Genomic DNA, 19,327 nt, shown 5'->3' on the forward strand with positions numbered 1-19,327 from the left:
TAAAATGGTTTCTGTGCACATTCCGATCAGAACAAACACTCGTGGCCAACCCTTTGTACCTGTGCAATTTAAGGCTTATAGGCAGGCAGACGACACATCCATTCAAGATTTTCTAGAAATGTCATATAGTGAATTCGAACTTGCCTGCGATTGTGAACCAGTTGAAGATCTATGGCTACGTTTCAAGAATATCATAAAACATTGCGTTGACAGATTCATTCCAACTCGACAAAAGAAAATAAAACCCCGTAACCCTTGGATTAATCGACCTATTATACACATCAAGCGCAAGATAAAGAGGCTGCGCAGGAGAAAAGACAGCTCAGCTGAGGTATCGAAATTACGAAAGAGTTTAAAAACGGCTCTGATGGAATCAAAAGAGCAATTTTTTAATAAAAAACTATGTAGCTTCGTTAAAACGGCACCTCGGAAGTTTTGGCTTTACCTTAGTGGCAACAAAGAGGAAATAAATAGAATTCAAATTAGTGACAACATAGTAACAGAAAAAACAAAAATAGCAGATCATTTCAATAACTTTTTCCAGTCTGTTTTTTCTAAACCAAGCAATGACGACTTTGACGCATACCCGCCTTCCTCCCTCTCATGTTCGATGGAAGACCTGGTCGTGACTCAGGCCGGCGTGTTTAATCAATTGTTACCAGAAGAGGGTTATAGCGCCGAAAAAACACAACACAGAGCGAGCGAGACGGGACAGGCGCAACTTCCAACTGTTTATTCACCGCGTATGCGAATGAATATAAGGACAAAGATGGGCAGCAAGAACCACACATGCGCACGAGGTTTTTACATAAAGCGGATAAAGATAGGTTAAGTACACACGTATCTCACGCCCGTGTATCTAAAAAAGCAGTTTCATTCTTATAAATGGCGATAGATGGGGCGCTAACACAATCGCTACAGTTTCTTTTAATATAGTAGGCCTCCAACAGTTCACGGGCAGTCTGGTCCTTACTTCTGTTTAAAACCTTTGCTTCATTCAGCCTTGCCACACACTTGATCTTCCTTTCTTCTCCGCAGGCTTTACAATGATGCGGCAGATGGGAACCAGTGCCATTTTTTAAATCGCGATTATGTTCTGCTAATCGGTCATTAATACAACGGCCGGTTTGTCCGATGTACTTCTTTCCACATGTGAGAGGTATCTGATATACAACACCCACGGCACACTTAACAAACGGGGCTGCATGTCTCTTTTTACAGTCAGTTTTGTTTACATTGTCGGGGTCAGTTTTAACGCACAAACCAGCCAGTTTCTTTGGGGCGGAAAAAACCACGGGAATCTTATATTTTGCCGCTACATGCTTCAAATTGTGCGCTACCTTATGGGTGTACGGGATGACAACCGGTCTACTTTTGCTTTTGGGGACGACATCTTGGTCGCCCTTCTTTGTACTTTCTTTTTTCATTTTTTGCAGCAAGGCTTCCGCTACTCCGGTTAAGATCGAGGATGGAAAGCCTGCTTTTTCCAACTTACGAATCTGGGTGTGAAAGCTTTCCTCTGCCTTATGGCAACAAGATTTCTTCAGTGACGCTTCCAGGCACATCTGAGCAATGGCGCGTTTTACTGTCTTTGAATGGGAGGAATCATATGGCATTAGTTCTTTTTGTGCGCGAGGGTGATACATCCAGCAAAAGCTTTGGTCATTAAGGGTAATGTCAATGTCTAAAAACTGCAATCTGTTGCCTTGGGCAAGCTCGTAGGTGAAGTCCAAACCTTTTCCAAGTAGTTTAAAACCAGATAAAACTTCTTCCACTATTTGTGGGTAAGATGAGGAAACCTGTTTCTTTAAAATAATTAAAAAATCGTCAACGTATCTAAAAGTTTTCAGCACTTTGGCTTCGTCGAAAGTATCCGCCAGTGACTTGTCCATCTGCGCGAGAAAGATGTTACATAGCACTGGAGCGACGCAGGAACCAATGCAAATTCCTTTTTTCTGAACAAACAGCCGGTCTTCAAATAAAACCACCGTGCAAGACAAGTAAAATTCTAACAATGCCAGAAAAAAGGAATTTGCATTGGTTCCTGCGTCGCTCCAGTGCTATGTAACATCTTTCTCGCGCAGATGGACAAGTCACTGGCGGATACTTTCGACGAAGCCAAAGTGCTGAAAACTTTTAGATACGTTGACGATTTTTTAATTATTTTAAAGAAACAGGTTTCCTCATCTTACCCACAAATAGTGGAAGAAGTTTTATCTGGTTTTAAACTACTTGGAAAAGGTTTGGACTTCACCTACGAGCTTGCCCAAGGCAACAGATTGCAGTTTTTAGACATTGACATTACCCTTAATGACCAAAGCTTTTGCTGGATGTATCACCCTCGCGCACAAAAAGAACTAATGCCATATGATTCCTCCCATTCAAAGACAGTAAAACGCGCCATTGCTCAGATGTGCCTGGAAGCGTCACTGAAGAAATCTTGTTGCCATAAGGCAGAGGAAAGCTTTCACACCCAGATTCGTAAGTTGGAAAAAGCAGGCTTTCCATCCTCGATCTTAACCGGAGTAGCGGAAGCCTTGCTGCAAAAAATGAAAAAAGAAAGTACAAAGAAGGGCGACCAAGATGTCGTCCCCAAAAGCAAAAGTAGACCGGTTGTCATCCCGTACACCCATAAGGTAGCGCACAATTTGAAGCATGTAGCGGCAAAATATAAGATTCCCGTGGTTTTTTCCGCCCCAAAGAAACTGGCTGGTTTGTGCGTTAAAACTGACCCCGACAATGTAAACAAAACTGACTGTAAAAAGAGACATGCAGCCCCGTTTGTTAAGTGTGCCGTGGGTGTTGTATATCAGATACCTCTCACATGTGGAAAGAAGTACATCGGACAAACCGGCCGTTGTATTAATGACCGATTAGCAGAACATAATCGCGATTTAAAAAATGGCACTGGTTCCCATCTGCCGCATCATTGTAAAGCCTGCGGAGAAGAAAGGAAGATCAAGTGTGTGGCAAGGCTGAATGAAGCAAAGGTTTTAAACAGAAGTAAGGACCAGACTGCCCGTGAACTGTTGGAGGCCTACTATATTAAAAGAAACTGTAGCGATTGTGTTAGCGCCCCATCTATCGCCATTTATAAGAATGAAACTGCTTTTTTAGATACACGGGCGTGAGATACGTGTGTACTTAACCTATCTTTATCCGCTTTATGTAAAAACCTCGTGCGCATGTGTGGTTCTTGCTGCCCATCTTTGTCCTTATATTCATTCGCATACGCGGTGAATAAACAGTTGGAAGTTGCGCCTGTCCCGTCTCGCTCGCTCTGTGTTGTGTTTTTTCGGCGCTATAACCCTCTTCTGGAAACATGCACCAACTAGCCCCCCAACAAGTATTACTCAATCAATTGTTACTTTTGGATTCTAAAAAGGCTAGCGGGCCGGATGGGATTCCAACCCAGTTTTTAAAGCGATACGCTGAGTGGATATCATTTTTCTTGACAATAATCTTTACAAAGTCCCTACACACTAACTCGTTGCCACAAGATTGGCGGTGCGCAGTCGTAACACCTGTTTTTAAAAACGGCGACCGACTACTCGCAAATAATTATCGCCCAATTTCCCTGACAAGTATCAGCTGTAAACTATTAGAACATATCATAAGTAAACATATACTAACTTTCCTCGAGGATAACGCGTTCTTTTATCAGTATCAGCACGGATTCCGAAGAGGGCTATCTACCATAACACAGCTCATAGAAACGATACATGATTTTAGTTCAGCCATAGATGCCCAAGAACAAATAGATGTCATTTGCGTAGATTTTGCAAAAGCATTTGACAAGGTTCCACACAGTAAATTACTTTTCAAGTTATACAGAGCAGGAATTAGCGAAACCATTCTTAAGTGGATTAAAGCCTATTTGAACAATCGCAGGCAGGTTGTGCATGTGGATGATTGTTTTTCTTCTACACTAGAAGTACTTTCTGGCGTTCCTCAAGGATCGGTTTTAGCCCCATTACTGTTCCTAATTTATATTAATGATATTAACGAGGTTACCGAATCTCCCGTAGAATTGAAGCTTTTTGCAGACGACTGTTTAATTTATTCTCGAATAACACAAGCTACCGACCAAATTAGAATAAACCGTGTCCTTCATTCCTTGCATCTTTGGTGCGAAAAATGGGACATGGAAATTAATTACACAAAATCAACTTTTACGCATATAACTAATAAGAAGACTGTGCAGCTATTTTCTTATAATATTGGAAAAAATAATCTAAAAAATGTTGATACCTTCAAGTATTTAGGTGTTACAATTGCACATAATCTGCAGTGGCATAAACATATTAATAATGTGTGCTCGACAGCTTCCCAAAAACTTTACTTTCTGCGGAAGAAATTGGAACATGCAACAAAAGATGTCAAGCTGATAGCTTACAAAACATTCATCCGCCCATCCTTGGAGTACGCTTGTGTTGTCTGGAGCCCGCACCAAAAAGTCCTAAAAGATAAACTGGAACGAATTCAAAGAATGGCCGCTCGTTTTATTTCGTCAAGATACAGAAGAAGGGATTCAGTGACGGAAATGCTGAACTCATGTGGGCTCGAGTCACTTGAAAATCGAAGGAAAAAATCAAGACTAAAGCTTTTATTTCAAATAATTCAAGGGCACTTTAAGATTAAATCAAATAGATATATTCAGCCTCCGGGAAAACGGAGCGCGAGAACAAACCACACACGATCCATCAAGCCTTACGAGTCACGTGTTGATGCTTTCCGTTTTTCTTTTTTTCCTGATGTGATCGAAATTTGGAATGGTTTGCCTGTTGAAGTTGTCGAGCAATCGGACGTGCACAAGTTCGAACGTTCTATCGACATCTTTTGTCAGGAGCACCCAACTTGATGATTATGATATATGAACTTTGTATGTTGTGCAAAATTGTACATTGTTGTACATTGTATTCCCTCCCTGTAACGACCCTCAAGCGAGGGTCAACAGTATCAATAAATAAATAAATAAATAAAATAAAAATTATGGTTTAGTCATGGCACTGCGCCTTGCTCCATTTTAACTTTCTGATTTTGTGCCTTCAGTTATGCAAGATTTTTGTATATTAAATTCTCAATGTTGTCTTCTTGCTATATGTAAACCTTTTGCTTCTTTCCTACTCTCTCTGCTAGCTATCATTGTTCGGCTAAACATTAGGTACTGTGCACGTTAAATAACTCCAGATGGTGCAAATTTACATCTGCTGCTATGGCATGTAAAAGGCCAGAATTGTTTTTGTTGCACCAATATCATGGGCATGCATTGCTTGCAGTGTTCTGTGTCTCTAACAGAGAGACTAATGTGATAACACAACATTTTTTATGTAGCACTCTAATGTCTGTTGCATGCTTACTATTTGAGAAGCAATAACAGTGCATCATCAATATGCTATGAAGGGGAAGTAAATGGCCCCAACAACCAAATGCCAATCATGCATAATCGCCCAAGCAACCCTACGTTGTGTGTACATTCAGAACATTATTGGTGCTTGACAATTGTTTATTATCACTGTTTTCCATTTTTCACATTCATCTGAATGTACTGTTTTTCCTACTCAAGTCATGAACTAACTCACCAAAGTACAATACTCCTGTCCCTTACCATTGCTACATATCATCATCTCATACCAATACCACCCCAACTGCATTAATAACACTAATACCAGTTATGCTAACAACACGGGTAACAACAGCTTAAATGACAGCATCTTTGCAGTCACACCTGCAACTAGTAAAGCACTACTCAGAACTACAAGAAATACTACTGCTTTTAAATAGGTGTGCTGCTAGTTAACAAAATAAATTCGTTTGCAACAAAAAGCTTTCATGCTTAGTGCTTCTAGTCACATGCACGGGTAACGTAAAGACTGTGATGTAAAGATGAGTACAAATAGAAACACCAGCAGTTCTTATGTTCTTGTTACTACATTGCAACAGAAAGTTACACAAATCAACGAATAGCTACGCACAAGTTCGCCACTACACTATGTCAAGTGTGCTTAAACACATACAGTCTCTTGTATTAGCATTCAAATGCAGCCTGTATGAAACTGTAAATAAAGTTTGTTGTGCAATAACAAAAACAATAAAACTGTCCTTTTCTTTTGAAGTCACTGGTCCATGGTACTATGCTCAGCCATGTTACCTATCCATTTCGTAAAGAAAACATGTAAGCTATTCAACACAAAACAGAGTGACTCAAACAGAATGGAATGCATGTTACACTAACCGAGCCTCCACTAAGAGAGCCAAAACACTAAAATGTGCTAAAATGATTGTTGGGTTCTTCTGTCTGACAAATATAACTACAAGAATTTCTAAAGCCCTTTTTGAACAGTATGTTGTTGTCAGATCTGTTATGTGAACATGAGTGACACTCAAAATATAAAAGTAAAGGGTATGCTACATTAGAGGAATTGCCAGTTGGCATAATAGGACAGAACATACATTTAAAAGCACTGGTTTCTCATGTTAAAACAAACATTAAACGATGCTGTTGCATGAGCTTACATCAAAACCAAGCTGAATGTTCTTGGTTGAATGCAGTTAGAAGCAAAGAAGGTGAATTTAAAGGTAGGCTTACAATAAAGTGCTTTGCACAATGAAGTATTAGAAGCAGTTTTCCAGAACAAATACAGCATGTAAAACACAGTAGTCTGCAGAACGAACAATTAGTTGCACTCTTGCTTCTTGATTATAGGGGGCTCCATGTTCACAAGGGCAGCACACACAGCAGCTATTTTCTTCATGTGTGGTACTAAAGTCAGGGGCACTGTGTTGCTTAGAATACGATATGTCTTCAGCCTTCGAATTACCCTCTCCACATGTATGCGAACTGATGCAATTTGATACGTCATGTCCATGTCTTCCTGAGACATTTGCCCTCCATTCGTATTGAACGGTGGCATCAGCAGTACTGCTCCCTTTCCCTCAACTTCTGTCCTAATTCTTGGGAAGCCCTTGTCACTTAGCACTAGATCTCCAGGCTTTAGAAGCTCTAAAAATCCAGAGTCTTGTGTAATAAAAGAGTCTGTGTGCCGCCCACCATACATTTTAGACATAAATGCTATCATTCCATTAGGAATTATACCTACCAAAAACTTGAGTGTGTAAGTCCCTTTATAATGAGAAAACATTGCATGTTGCTGTTCTACTTTAGAGGGCATTTCTGTTCGAATTTCAGTGCAGTCTATTATAAATGTACAATTAGGATAATGTTCTTTAAATGGGAGGGGCAAAGAGAGTTTGATAACATCTCGTGAAGGCACAAACACCCAGTCTTCCAAGGCAACACTAAGGAGGTCAAGTGTTCTCCTGAACACATTTGATGCAGTTGTGGTGCTCACACTAAATATTGCAGCAAGTGCACTGAATGTCACACCAAGCCGAAGTTTAGCTAAAAACAAACAAAGTTTGTCCTCACGCGTCACATCAGTGCTTTTGTACCTCGAATGAGGGAGAAGGTTCAGCAGGAGACTAAACACAGGCAGTGTAACGCCGCACAGGTCACGCAGAGCTTCCTCATTGTCCTTCACCGAGTTGAAGCCCTCAAAGCTGCATCTTCTTTTCCAGTTATAGTCTGTGCCAGTCACCTAAACAAATTGGAGGAAATGGTTACTATAATGCACTGAAAAAAATATACCCATGGGTCAGTAATAAACTGCTAGGAAGCTCACGAAACCACTGCGTGTTATTCCTATCGTGATTACATGAGTATTCAATATTTTTTTCTGGCACCTGTGTTTTTTTAATAAAACTGCATATGGTGTACTGACATAATTTATTAATAATTTCGTTAGTGTAATTGGTATAATGAAATAGTGGCAAATATGCCATATTTATCATTTTATGTGTTATATTTTGTGGGAAACTTTTTTCTAGTCCCAACTACCTAGTAAAGGGTTCAATGACCCAGTCATACTGTCCATAACAGCTTTAGGTAATAAGCTTCTCCAGAATTTGTTCTTTCTGAGAAAATAAAAAAAACAGTTTGTTTACGCGCGAGAAAGCTTTCAGTAGATGGCTGACGGGCACCAATATTTTTACCTCAGCATGGCTAAAAATCTTGCTGGAACAATGTGTTGATGTTCCCTGACTGTTCATTTCTAGTTCTTAAATTCAACATCTTGGTGCAGGCTCAGTTGGTTCATCCTAAATTTAAGCTAAAAAGGTGCAACTGGAACAAGGACACCAACAAAATTATTAGTTTTTTCCTTGTAGTGTGTAGCTTTTTGTTTTTGTTTCAGTCATGCTGTTTCAGCATAGATTCCACTATCTACCTCTCAGTTTGGGTTTCATTTGCATAGTACTCCCCTCACAAAAACTGAAAAAGTAATTGGCAAGTTCTGTACAATCACAAACCTTGTCACTTTGTTCAGCATGCGTGACTTGCGTTGATGCTTCAGTCCCATTGGTTGCCGAGAGCAGGAGGTCCAGCTTGCCTGAAGAAGAACATTCTGTCTGGCATCCCTGAAATAGTTGCCACAGAACAGCACAGGCTTCAATGAATAATTGCCACAGCTTGCTACATGGAAATATATTGAAGGCACTTACAAAATAGTAATGACAGGACAAGAACTAGCACAGAGTTGCTGGACAGAGGAGTGCACCTAAAGCCATTCTTACTACCGTTCTTAAAATTAAATATTTCTCTACGATAAAATAATGCTGGCCTGTTTATGAATAAAAACATGTAATTACAACATCAGTCACTCTGGCAGCAGGAACTTCTGTTGTCATGCTACTCGATGACTGGAAATCCCGTGGGTTGCTTGTTGACAGTTCTGTCAATTCAGAAAGGCACGTTGTGGAATCTCTTTCACATGTGTCTTGCTGCTGCTCTAGAGCTGTGTCACTGCAGTCCAAAAGCGCATGTTCTAGTGGTGCTGACTGCTGAGACGACTGCTGCGATTGCCACTGGTCTGTTAGACGCCGCTCCCATCTGCATCGCATAGAAATGAGATGAGCCTATTTGTCATGGGAATTAAATTACTTCCAATAAAATGTTTGCAAAGGTAATGTTCGCAAAGGTAATGTGTGCATATAATATTCTACAAGAGTGCTACCACTAAAAGTAATGATACTTGCGCATTGCCAGTCATACCTTTCCGCCCTCTCTCGATCTGGTGCCTTCTTTCGGTACACAGGTGGAAAGATGGTAGGGATGTATGATGGATGTTCCATTAGATCACTCTTGCAGTTTCCAACGAAATGGGTGCTGCAAATTCGTGTGCTTTTGGATGGCTCCCAGGGAGTGTCATCAGCACTGCGAGCACAGAGAGAAGACATGTATTAGACACAAATAGGCATGGAACTATACCAAAGAGAAAGACCATCTTCCCATCTTTAGCAACGTGGCCTAGCCTATAGCTCATTATACCCTCTCAGGCTTAGGTTCAGGCAAATCACAGATTAAGATGTTTTTGGCAAATTGTACATGCCCTCATACATGGCGATTCTGAGATGCTAGTGCCTGTAACTTGTGCTGCCTATTTCTTGTCCCAATAACTTCACTGCATGGCACGAAGAGAACTGCATTATAAAGCTAACGCAGTAATGCGGGAGGTTGGGCGAGTTGGTGATTAATGATCATACCGTGTTGGTGAAGCAGCGCACTGACCAGTACAAAGAGGAGAGACACAAGCACACCAAGTGTCTTGTATTCATGTGTGTGTCTGCCTTGTCCTGGTCAGTGCGCTGCTTCACCAGAACACTAAAGCAGTTTCCTTCCCAGAGTACACTAAATCCTAGAACACAACAGCCAAAACACACATCTGCTCAAAATTAACAATTTAAGTACTACATAGGCGCATATTGCTTTATATCATGCTTCAATAAATATTTAGTGTAAGTCACGCCTTATTTAATGCAGATGTTGGAGTCATTGCAACTCATCGCATTAATCAGCAAGGTGCCTTTTCACTGCTAATGAGAATTGGCTCGTACAGACTGCTCCGCGAAATGAACCCAGACCACGTTAACAAGCGATTACCTTAGGACCAACGGCACTATTAGAGCATTAGAGATACCTGCCTCACCAAAGCAAATCTAGTGCCTCGTCGGACGAACAGCTAAAGTAAGCTTGCACCGATGGCCGGTTACTACAGGAAACGAAAATTTTTGGCAGGAAGAGTGAATCAGCAAGAATGTGCAAGGTGGTAATTACCTTAAAGCAAGCTTGGCTATTGTGAACTTAGAAAGCGTGGCCAAACAACAAACATAACGCGCACATCTCGAGCGGCTGCTTTCCGATCTGTCGCTCCGACGCTCGCGACGACCGCGGCTTGCATTAAATGCGGTCTGCTATCACACAAAAGTAGCGCGCGTCCCCTTTCGTTACCTGCACAACTAGTAAATTAAGTTGCAGCATTTGGAAAAGCGAAATAATTATCTAAAGCTCGTCCATGCCGATTGCGAGTGAAGGCACAGTACAATCAAATAAATTCGGGGCTTTTAACTGCCAAAAACCATGCAAAACCACGAAATCATTATGAGGCACGCTGTAATGCGGAGTCTCAGAAATAATTATTACCTCCGGAAGTTCTTTAACGTGCACAAAAATCAAAGCACACGGTAACAAGGGCGTTCTTGCACTCCGCCCCTATCGAAATGCGGCCGCCGTGGCCGGGAATCGAGCTCGCGTCGTCGAGCTCAGCGGCGCAACACGCATGCATTTACCGCTAACAAGCGGCGGATGTCAACACAATTCAACAACGCGGCACGACTAACAAACGGTTGCGGGCTAAAAACAGGCATATCACTTTTCCGTTTTCATCGAGCGGCCGTGATATTGCACGCGAATTCGAAAGTATGGTACTTACTTGACTCGGCGCACTGCAGTTATCCATGCTTGTCGTCTGCCCTTCTCGTACCACTTCCCCGGAAATCTGTAGAATTTCACGGGCGGCGTTCGACCTTTCGTGTTCTCAAGGCTGTTGTGGCAGTCAACAACACAGCAGTACTGCGTGCCACCTTTCCTGGCTGATGAGGTCGCACTCGCCATCGCAAAAACAACGCGCGCGAGCCAGCGCGAGCGCTCCCGCCGTACAGAACACGGGCGCGCGCTTGCGCACCGACGACCCTCCAAACTTCCATCGGTCCGCTAGGGGAGCATTCGGCGCTGGTGCCGCGCGGGCAAACTTTAGGTTGCCTCGTCTATACCCTGCGCTATACATGGTCCTGCACAGGTGCATTTTTTTCCACTTTTCAACAACTGGCAAGAACGTGAGGGGTTTCCACGCTGTAGATATTTTGTGCGTAGTTGGATTACAGCAGCAGCCAACCGGACTTGTTCAACATTAACGCCTAATTAGCGCTGGTATTTTTCAAAGGACAGGAACATGACAGGACAGGACAGGAACAACGTAGTCTTTTGCTTAGTAAACGATATTTCGCGAGAAAGGGCTTTGCTTGATGAACACGTTGTAGGCACTCTGAATATTTTAATGTCAGATCTATTCAAAGCCACACTTAATCAAGTCTGTAACACAGCAGTTATTTGCTTCACGTGAAACCTAATTATGTTTCTGTAATTCTTAGTATTCGTTTCAGGAAGCTGATTTTCATATGTGAGATTTAGAAAAGAGTGCTACAAATGTCGGAAGCTTGACGCTGCATGTAATGCACATCTTCATAGCGTTACAAATAACATGAATGCAGGTGTACTCTAAGAAGCAAACGAGGCTTTAGTGTGTGCTTCTAGTCTGCGGCGGTGGCGGCGTATGGCGCAGCTGAGCACGCTCCTGGCTATCTTGAAAGCTGTGTAAGATGGGTGCAGGGTCTAATTAACCGACAGCTGATAGCTTCGTGTGCGCTGTGTACTAACCGCTATAGTTCGCGCGGAAGGCGACAGGCAGCGCGAGGGTCCATTCACTCGCTGCTGTTACCGCTGCTCTTATGTCACGTTCAAACATTCGGCGTCTACAACGACTGGAAATTTCGTGCCGACGAAACGCCGCGTCGTTCATATGGCTTGCCGACCGCGCAGCAGGAGCTCTCTAGATGCCGCAATACAAAAAAGAAGAGGTAGTGATATTTTAATACTAGCGCCATCTGCCTAATATGCGCGAACATACAAGCAAGGGGGGAGGGGGAGGGGAGGGCGAGGGGTATCCCGATTCTCTCCGCACGCTCCACGCTGTCGCAACGCGCGTCGAGTTCTCCCGGTAAGTTATTAGGGCGCATCGCAAAGCCGTGAGGAAGAATAAGCGATACTTATGGCACTTCTGGCAAGCAAATTTAAGTGCCTGTGCATATCTATGCCTACCCAACGAGGAAACCCGTGCAACCGTCCGGGAGGTAAGAAGAATCGCTTTCGACGTTAACTAAGCGGTTAAAACACAGTGCATGCGAAGCTATCAGCAACCACGGCCGTCGCAGATAGCTTTAAAGATATGGCTCGCGCGGACTCGCCATACGCAGCCGCCACCGATGTACGCTTGATAACAGTTGATAATGGTTCGACGCAAATGGATCAGGCGCTAAATGGCGATAACGGCTTATAAGGATCGGAACGTCATCGGGGCACCCGGCGCCGCCACCTACAGTAGTTTGCTTGCGTGAACAATTCACCCCTGTATACCTGCCGTCCGCAAGAGTTCGCGTCGCCGCAGAGCTGTCGTTTGTACTTCTCGGATCGAGTTTCATAAGATTGATGACAACACTGGGTTGCATGGAGATGAGCTTACGCACACTTAGACAAGTGCCAGAGGAGTTTCCGCGTGAAATTTTAGAGCGCAGATCTTGAGCACCCGTTCCTGGGTTGGGCGTCGCCGTCCCTCGGCGTAACCGGGCGAACGCACTCGTGTCAGGACTCGCGCGTTGGTCGCGGTTTCCTTCCACAGCTGGCTCCGATGCCGCTCATCATGCCAGCGTTTTCATACTGCCCTTCCCTCTGCGAAAGCGCTGACGGCACTGGCCCGCTGCCAGTCGGTGCGGCGATTTTTTGTCAAATTCTTTTTCTCAATACTTTGGGGAATGAAAACACATATACATTGCGCTGAAATATCGCGTTAGGGAGTATCATTATCGTCGGACATTTTTTTTAGCTACGCATCGAGAGCAGAGGAGGCATTTTCCGAACAAGAGACGATTACAGCGTCGCTGATTGGTCCTACCTCCTCTAGTGACTCGCTATCTCATTGGTACGCATCGAGGGATTCTGGCGGCAGTGGCGTCACAAATCGCTGTGGAACCGATGGGAGTGTCAAAGGCGTTTTCGGCGGATCTAGCGATCGCCGAATCGGATTTCGCGTCGCTCTTGAAGCCGGATTCCCCTGTGTGAACTTGCCCATACTCACGCCAGTGATTCGACAACGAGTGTCCGCGGTCTTGGAGTGAGATTTGTTTATGCTTGCCTATAAAAAAATAATATTAATAATGAAGAAAAGAATTTGAGGTGCTTCTTTAGGTTCCCATTGACAAGCTAAAAGTATATTCGTCCGGATAGAACGCTTCGCTTAAAAAAAAATTATATGGTGCTTAATTGATGGCACACCCTGCGTACTACTCTATGTGTTACCGAATTAGGCAAAGGGCTGCTTTCAGCACAGGTGGGCTGAGCCATCCGGTCTAAAGGCATATTTCGCTCAAAAATCTTGGCGGAGCAGCTGTGTCAGTTTATATTCTATATTTGGGGTTTTACGTGCCAAAACCACGTTCTGATTATGAGGCACGCCGTAGTGGAGGACTCCGGAAATTTTGACCACCTGGGGTTCTTTAACGTGCACCTAAATCTAAGCACACGGGTGTTTTCGCATTTTGCCCCCATCGAAATGCGGCCGCCGTGGCCGGGATTCGATCCCGCGACCTCGTGCTCAGCAGCCCAACACCATAGCCACTGAGCAACCACGGCGGGTGCTGTGTCAGTTTCGCGATACATGAGTGTTATAACTGTTCCTCAAGCAAGGAGCAGTTGTATATTGTAGAAAGTAAGTTCAACTTATAGAACTGAAAAGGTAGCATTGACATGCTGTCATTATCGCAAAGCCTCAATGTGTTCAAATTACCGCTGCTCAAGCTTAACCCGAATAATGGCGTAATTAAAAAAAAAAAGCAGTTGAAAAAGGAAGCAGCACCGGCAGAATCTAAGTTGCAGTGTTAGTGAGTCATCGTGCTACTGCCGAAAGTTTCTTTGAAGAAGTGCCAAAATTCGATATAAGTACAGAAATTCGATATCGTTTGCGGATTGACCTTAAGGCGAAAGCTGTGGAGCTGAAATATTGCCAGCATTGGCTTTTCGCTTCACAGAAAGTAATATTGCCTAATTGCATTGTTCTATCCTAAGGTCCTGCGTTCATTCATTTGTTATAACCCGCCGTGGTTGCTCAGTGGCTATGGTGTAGGGCTGTGAAGCACGAGGTCGCGGGATCGAATCCCGGCAACGGCGGCCGCATGTCGATGGGGCGAAAACATCCGTGTACTTAGATTGAGGTGCGCGTTAAAGAACCCCAGGTAGTCGAAATTTCCGGAGTCTGCCACTAGGGCGTGCCTCATAATCAGAAAGTGGTTTTGGCACTAAAAACCCCATGATTTATTTTTTTCCTTTGTTATTCACATGAACTAGTGCCGCAAGATGTTGTACCGGGCTTGAAGAACCCACGCAGCGCCTGAATTAGCTCCATCGGCTAGCATTCTAACTTAGTTTGTGACGAATATATCGTAATCTAAGAAAGAAGTTTTTAAGGCGATAGCATTTATATGGACACTCCAGGCTCATTTCTGCCATCGGCATCGCCGTGAGCTTCCGTATAAAGTACAAGGGCGGTAAAACCGTTACCGCGTGCCGTATGTGCGAGTGGAAGCGTGTTATTGTGAGCCGGCGACCGCGCTCCGATCTCGCGTGTGTGAGAGAGAAAAGCGGGCCGAAAGTGTGCCTTCTGTTGCGCACGAGGCAAGGGGGGGTCAGCCGAGGGAGAAGGGTTGTTCTTGTCCACCGGCCGCTGGGGTGTCTCGGTGTCCTCCTCACCCACCGCTCCGTCCAGAGTGGAGACAACCGCGGCGTCTACTACGGTGTTGGGCACGTGATTGGCGAACGCTGTAGCACACGCCTTTGACGGAGGCGGTAGGGACCCGTTGCCGGCGCTCGTGTGTCTTGAAAGCGATCTGCGACGTGGCCAAAATGCGCTTCCGCGCGGACCTCCCCTTCAAAGCGATCTGCGATGTTTGCAGATTTCGCGTAGTGCCGGTAGCTTCGTATGCGCTGTGCTTTCGACGTTTCGCTCGCGTTGAAGCGAGAGATGCTCGAAGGTCAATTCGCTTGCTGCTGCCGCGATTCCGCACTGCAGCATTTTAGCAGCGAGTTTCAGCGCTCATTGAGCAAGACGTGTTCATGTTTACCTGTGCGCGCGTGACACCATGATTGTCACTTTAGTTAAAACACGTTGACAGGCTGGTTGGTATACACACATAGAATGTGTACATGGTTCGCACATAATGTGTAAGGGCGACTGAACAAGGACGTAGAAAGAACCAGTCACACAAAGACAGCGCTGTCTCCGTATGTCTGTTTCATCCTACGACCTCGTTGAGTCACGATTACACAATCTATTATTGTTAGCTTAGTTAGTAAGCGAATGTTTACAAGTTAATACGGCCGATTAAACTACAATCCTTACTTCGCACAGCTATCCATTAATTTGCCATCGCAATCGGTGCTTCGCCTTTCGGCCGAAACTGCGACAGATGTTTCAATAAAACTTGATAAAAGAAGAAAGGGTACAACATTTTTGAGAGGATTGTCAAAAGTGCACTAGCACAGGGAGCGCGAGCGCACAAACAGAAACGGCGCCGGAACTGTAGCAGACGACTCATGCCAGTGACACTGGCAGCGCCCCCTAGAGATTGTTGCAGTTAATCACGCTCGACATGAACAAAACGCGAGGATCACTGCAGTACGAGTCGATTGCGTTATTTTGTAGCAGTGAGATCACAATTTATATGGAACTGCCAACTCTATCCGACCGAGAATGGAGGCAGATGAATAAGGACTCCTATGCAGGTCTCTCCTATCAGCAAGAACAGTGGCACAAGGTTCTGTTAAATATATTGGAAAATTGGAAATCGACACTACAAACATTATTGTGTGATAAGAAGCCTTTAGATATCTTTTTACAAGGAGCACAAAGTCTTATTTCGAAATATAAAATTTTCAAGAAAGAGATCTATGCCAATATGACAAATGGAACACCAAACATTGTGAAGGCCTCACACGTTTCGAAAGTACCACCCCAACTAGGGGTCTGTTTTGGAGCGCCGTTGTTGCCGGCTGTTCAGATGGGAACCTTATTATTGCGTTATTGTGTTAGCAGTAGGGGTATCGCAGTGCAAAAGTGTATATGTCTGAAATGTGTGAAGCCTGTCAGGTGGGGCCGGTAGAGGTAGGTCTCGTGGTATATCATGATCATCATAACATTAATTATCATCATCAGTAGCAGGAGCAGGAGCCCTTTTTTATTATCCACTGAAGGAGGGAGGCCTCTCCCAGCGATACCCATTTGCCCATGTCATCCGCTAGCGCATTTCATTTTTTTTGCGCCTGCAAATTTCCTAGTTTCATCACGCCACCTAACTTCATGCCGTCCTCGACTGCGCTACCCTTCCCTCGGCACCCATTCTGGAACTTGATAATGGCCCCCCGGTTATGTGCCCTACGTTCTACATGGCCCTGTGCAGATCCGTTTACATTATCTTAATGTCGACTTGAATATCGGCCATTCCCGTTTCCTGTCCGATCCACGCTGCTTTCGTTCTGTCTCTTGAGGTTACGCCAAATTTTTTCTCTTTCGTTCTATCGCTTCTCGCACGGTCCTTAACTTATTTTTGAGTTTCTTGGTTAATATACGAGCTTCTGGCCAATATGTTAGCACCGGTAACGGTGGCAATGCAGCGTTTGTACTTTGTTATTTCGATACGAGTGGTAAGCGACTAGCCTAATAAAAATGGGGTCCCACGGTTTGTTGTATCCTGATATATAAATATAAATATAAATATAAATATATATATATATATATATATATATATATATATATATATATATATATATATATATATATATATATATATATATATATATATATATATATATGGTGCAACTGACTGTGGTCTGCTGTCAGGCAGGGCACATGTCGAGCGAGCTCCCGCACAACCCTTTGCGACGTGGTCAATGCATTTTGCGTCATGGATCCGGGACCTGGACTGGATGGGACCTAACGCGGACGCATTTGTTTCGCGCTTAATACTAAATCCCAACTGAATGTTTGAGCCTTGTCACACGTTTACAAGTTTCATGCTCATAATTGTTTCCCTCGTTTCATCAACGCTACAGAGCCTTTCTACGGCGATCCCCATGGGCGCCGCATTTCATCACGTGTTACGCGCCCATTGCTTGCCTCAGCCGCCGGCGTGTTTGCAGTGGATGTGCATGACTCCCCGGTGCGGCTTAACAAACATCTGTTTCGGCGGATATCGTGGACGGTGGCTGGGTAGACGACACGAAGCTTTTGAGTGCAGGTTGAGAGAATACGCAAATGCTTTCTGAGCTCATATTACGCTTTTTCCGAAAGGTTCGAGTAGCGTATACCTTGCATGTATGCTATGGAAAGGGGGGGCTATAATTGTGTGTCAGGCTGTCCAAAGTTCCCGTTCATGAACGAAATCTGGATCAGTGCTTATTGCTGTTCGTTCTTCATTTGGCAGTAACTTTAAACCAGTGGCTAGAGATGTTTGACTCGGGAACTTTCTTCGGCACAGCCATTATTGTTTGATTTTTTTAAAATTCTGCCTCATCGCTCGCGGGTGTACTTCGTTGTAGTGAACTTGTTGTTGCCCCGCATAAGGCTTGGAACATTGATGCTGTGCACTTTGTAACAGCTTGCAGCAATGCTGCATTTATCGTAGTTAATCGCTCACTGTGTTTACCGTCACTAAACGGTGACCTTCGAACATCCGTGTGCTGCCGGTATAGCCGCCGTCGCCCGTGCGTCTGCGCATTGGTTCAAGTCTTTGTCCATTTAGTGATTCTTTATGCGTTGACAATATTGTGGGCGTAAGCTCACGTGTGTGTTGGAATCGATGTGTGTGCATGGATAACGTGCGAGGCACTTACTAGGCTATGAAGCAACCCTACTTCCTTGGTCACTTCATGGGGGACCAGTAATACTCACTCTTGCCGACGTCGCTGGACTAAAGAACTTTCTTTTTAGGTTAGCGATATATACAACGCTGTCGTGTGAGTAAATTTTCTTGTTCTCGAGGAAAGCTGTGCCTGAGGGGCCCTCAGGCAATGCTTGTGAAGCAGGGTTCCACGAAGTTGGTCCCACAATCCAGTTCCTAAATTTGCCAGTCGTTATTATTGAAGCCAGCTAATGGACACGTCGTCCCTCTACCAGTCAACATTTTTTGGAGGATGAGTGGAGCGCATTGCCTTCGCGATCGTCCATGTTGCATCCACTCGCCGGCGTGCGCCAGGGACCGCTTGATACGGCGGTCTTGAAGTTGGAGCTTGCCGATGATGGCGGCCGCCGGCGCGCATATTCGCCCCTTGGCAAAGTTGCGCACCGAATTCCTCGAGTCGCTGAACACGGTGCGACACTCGGCCTCGGTGATCGCCAGAGCGATGGCAACCTCCTCAGCGTCTCTGGCGTTCGTGTACCGCACGCTCGCTGCCATTAATTGTCTTGGTGCCGGTAGTCGCCGCAACGACCACCGCCGCGAAGCCTTCCCTCTTGTATTCCGCGGCTACCGGGCGTGCGGGTTTTGTGCGTGTTGTTCGGTGAGGGCCTTGGCCCGCGCCTGCCGCCGTTCTTGGTTGTGCTCTGGGTGCATGTTCTTCGGGATGGGGTCCACGTAAATGTGGGCCCGCGCCTCATCTGTGATCTCGCACGGTTGCCGGCTGGGAGATCTTCGAGGTTGTAACCTAGGGACGTCAGTATACTGCGGCCCGTCTTGGTGGTATAGAGGCGCTCGAACTGCGCGGTGAGCTGCGCCTCGGCTATTTCTTCTAGGGTGTTATGGACGCCGAGCTGCAAGAGCCGAGTCGTACTCGTGGTCTCCATTAAGCCCAATGCCGTCTTGTAAGCCCGTCTGATCAGCGTGTTGATCTTGGCCCTTTCAGTGACGTGCCAGTTGAGGTCGCTCAATTCCATTGTTCTATCCTAAGGTCTTGCGTTCATTACTTTGTTATAACCCACCGTGGTTGCTCACTGGCTATGGTGTTGGGCTGCGGAGCACGAGGTCGCGGGATCGAATCCCGGCATCGGCGGCCGCATTTCGATGGGGCGAAAACACCCGTGTACGTAGATTTAGGTGCACGTTAAAGCACCCC

At 44.8% G+C, this 19,327-nt stretch overlaps 2 protein-coding genes and 1 long non-coding RNA gene across 3 annotated transcripts in view; all 3 read right to left on the minus strand.

Moving 5' to 3' along the window:
- Nucleotides 1-19,327, minus strand: part of LOC139049471 (uncharacterized) — a 288,699-nt gene that overhangs the window by 201,962 nt on the left and 67,410 nt on the right. The gene's annotated exons all lie outside the window — the stretch shown is intronic.
- Nucleotides 6,036-8,745, minus strand: LOC139049784 (uncharacterized). The gene is made up of 3 exons (XM_070525589.1): nucleotides 8,707-8,745; nucleotides 8,368-8,475; nucleotides 6,036-7,598 (listed from the first exon to the last, which is right to left on the minus strand). The coding sequence occupies exons 1-3, from the start codon at nucleotides 8,743-8,745 to the stop codon at nucleotides 6,678-6,680; spliced, it is 1,068 nt and encodes a 355-aa protein (XP_070381690.1). The 3' UTR covers nucleotides 6,036-6,677.
- Nucleotides 8,846-10,968, minus strand: LOC139049860 (uncharacterized). The gene is made up of 3 exons (XR_011508635.1): nucleotides 10,827-10,968; nucleotides 9,110-9,271; nucleotides 8,846-8,947 (listed from the first exon to the last, which is right to left on the minus strand). It is a non-coding gene; the product is annotated as an uncharacterized lncRNA (long non-coding RNA).

This window comes from Dermacentor albipictus, chromosome 9 (assembly GCF_038994185.2).
Source record: "Dermacentor albipictus isolate Rhodes 1998 colony chromosome 9, USDA_Dalb.pri_finalv2, whole genome shotgun sequence".
Taxonomy (NCBI): domain Eukaryota; kingdom Metazoa; phylum Arthropoda; class Arachnida; order Ixodida; family Ixodidae; genus Dermacentor; species Dermacentor albipictus.

Excerpts from the sequence above, each read along its gene's own strand:
- LOC139049784 (XM_070525589.1), bottom strand. The coding sequence starts at position 8,745 with ATGACAACAGAAGTTCCTGCTGCCAGAGTGACTGATGTT. Across the intron at positions 8,476-8,706 it reads CTGCCAGAGTGACTGATGTT|GGATGCCAGACAGAATGTTC; the intron begins GTAATTACATGT and ends CAACTATTTCAG. Across the intron at positions 7,599-8,367 it reads ATGCTGAACAAAGTGACAAG|GTGACTGGCACAGACTATAA; the intron begins GTTTGTGATTGT and ends CAATTTGTTTAG.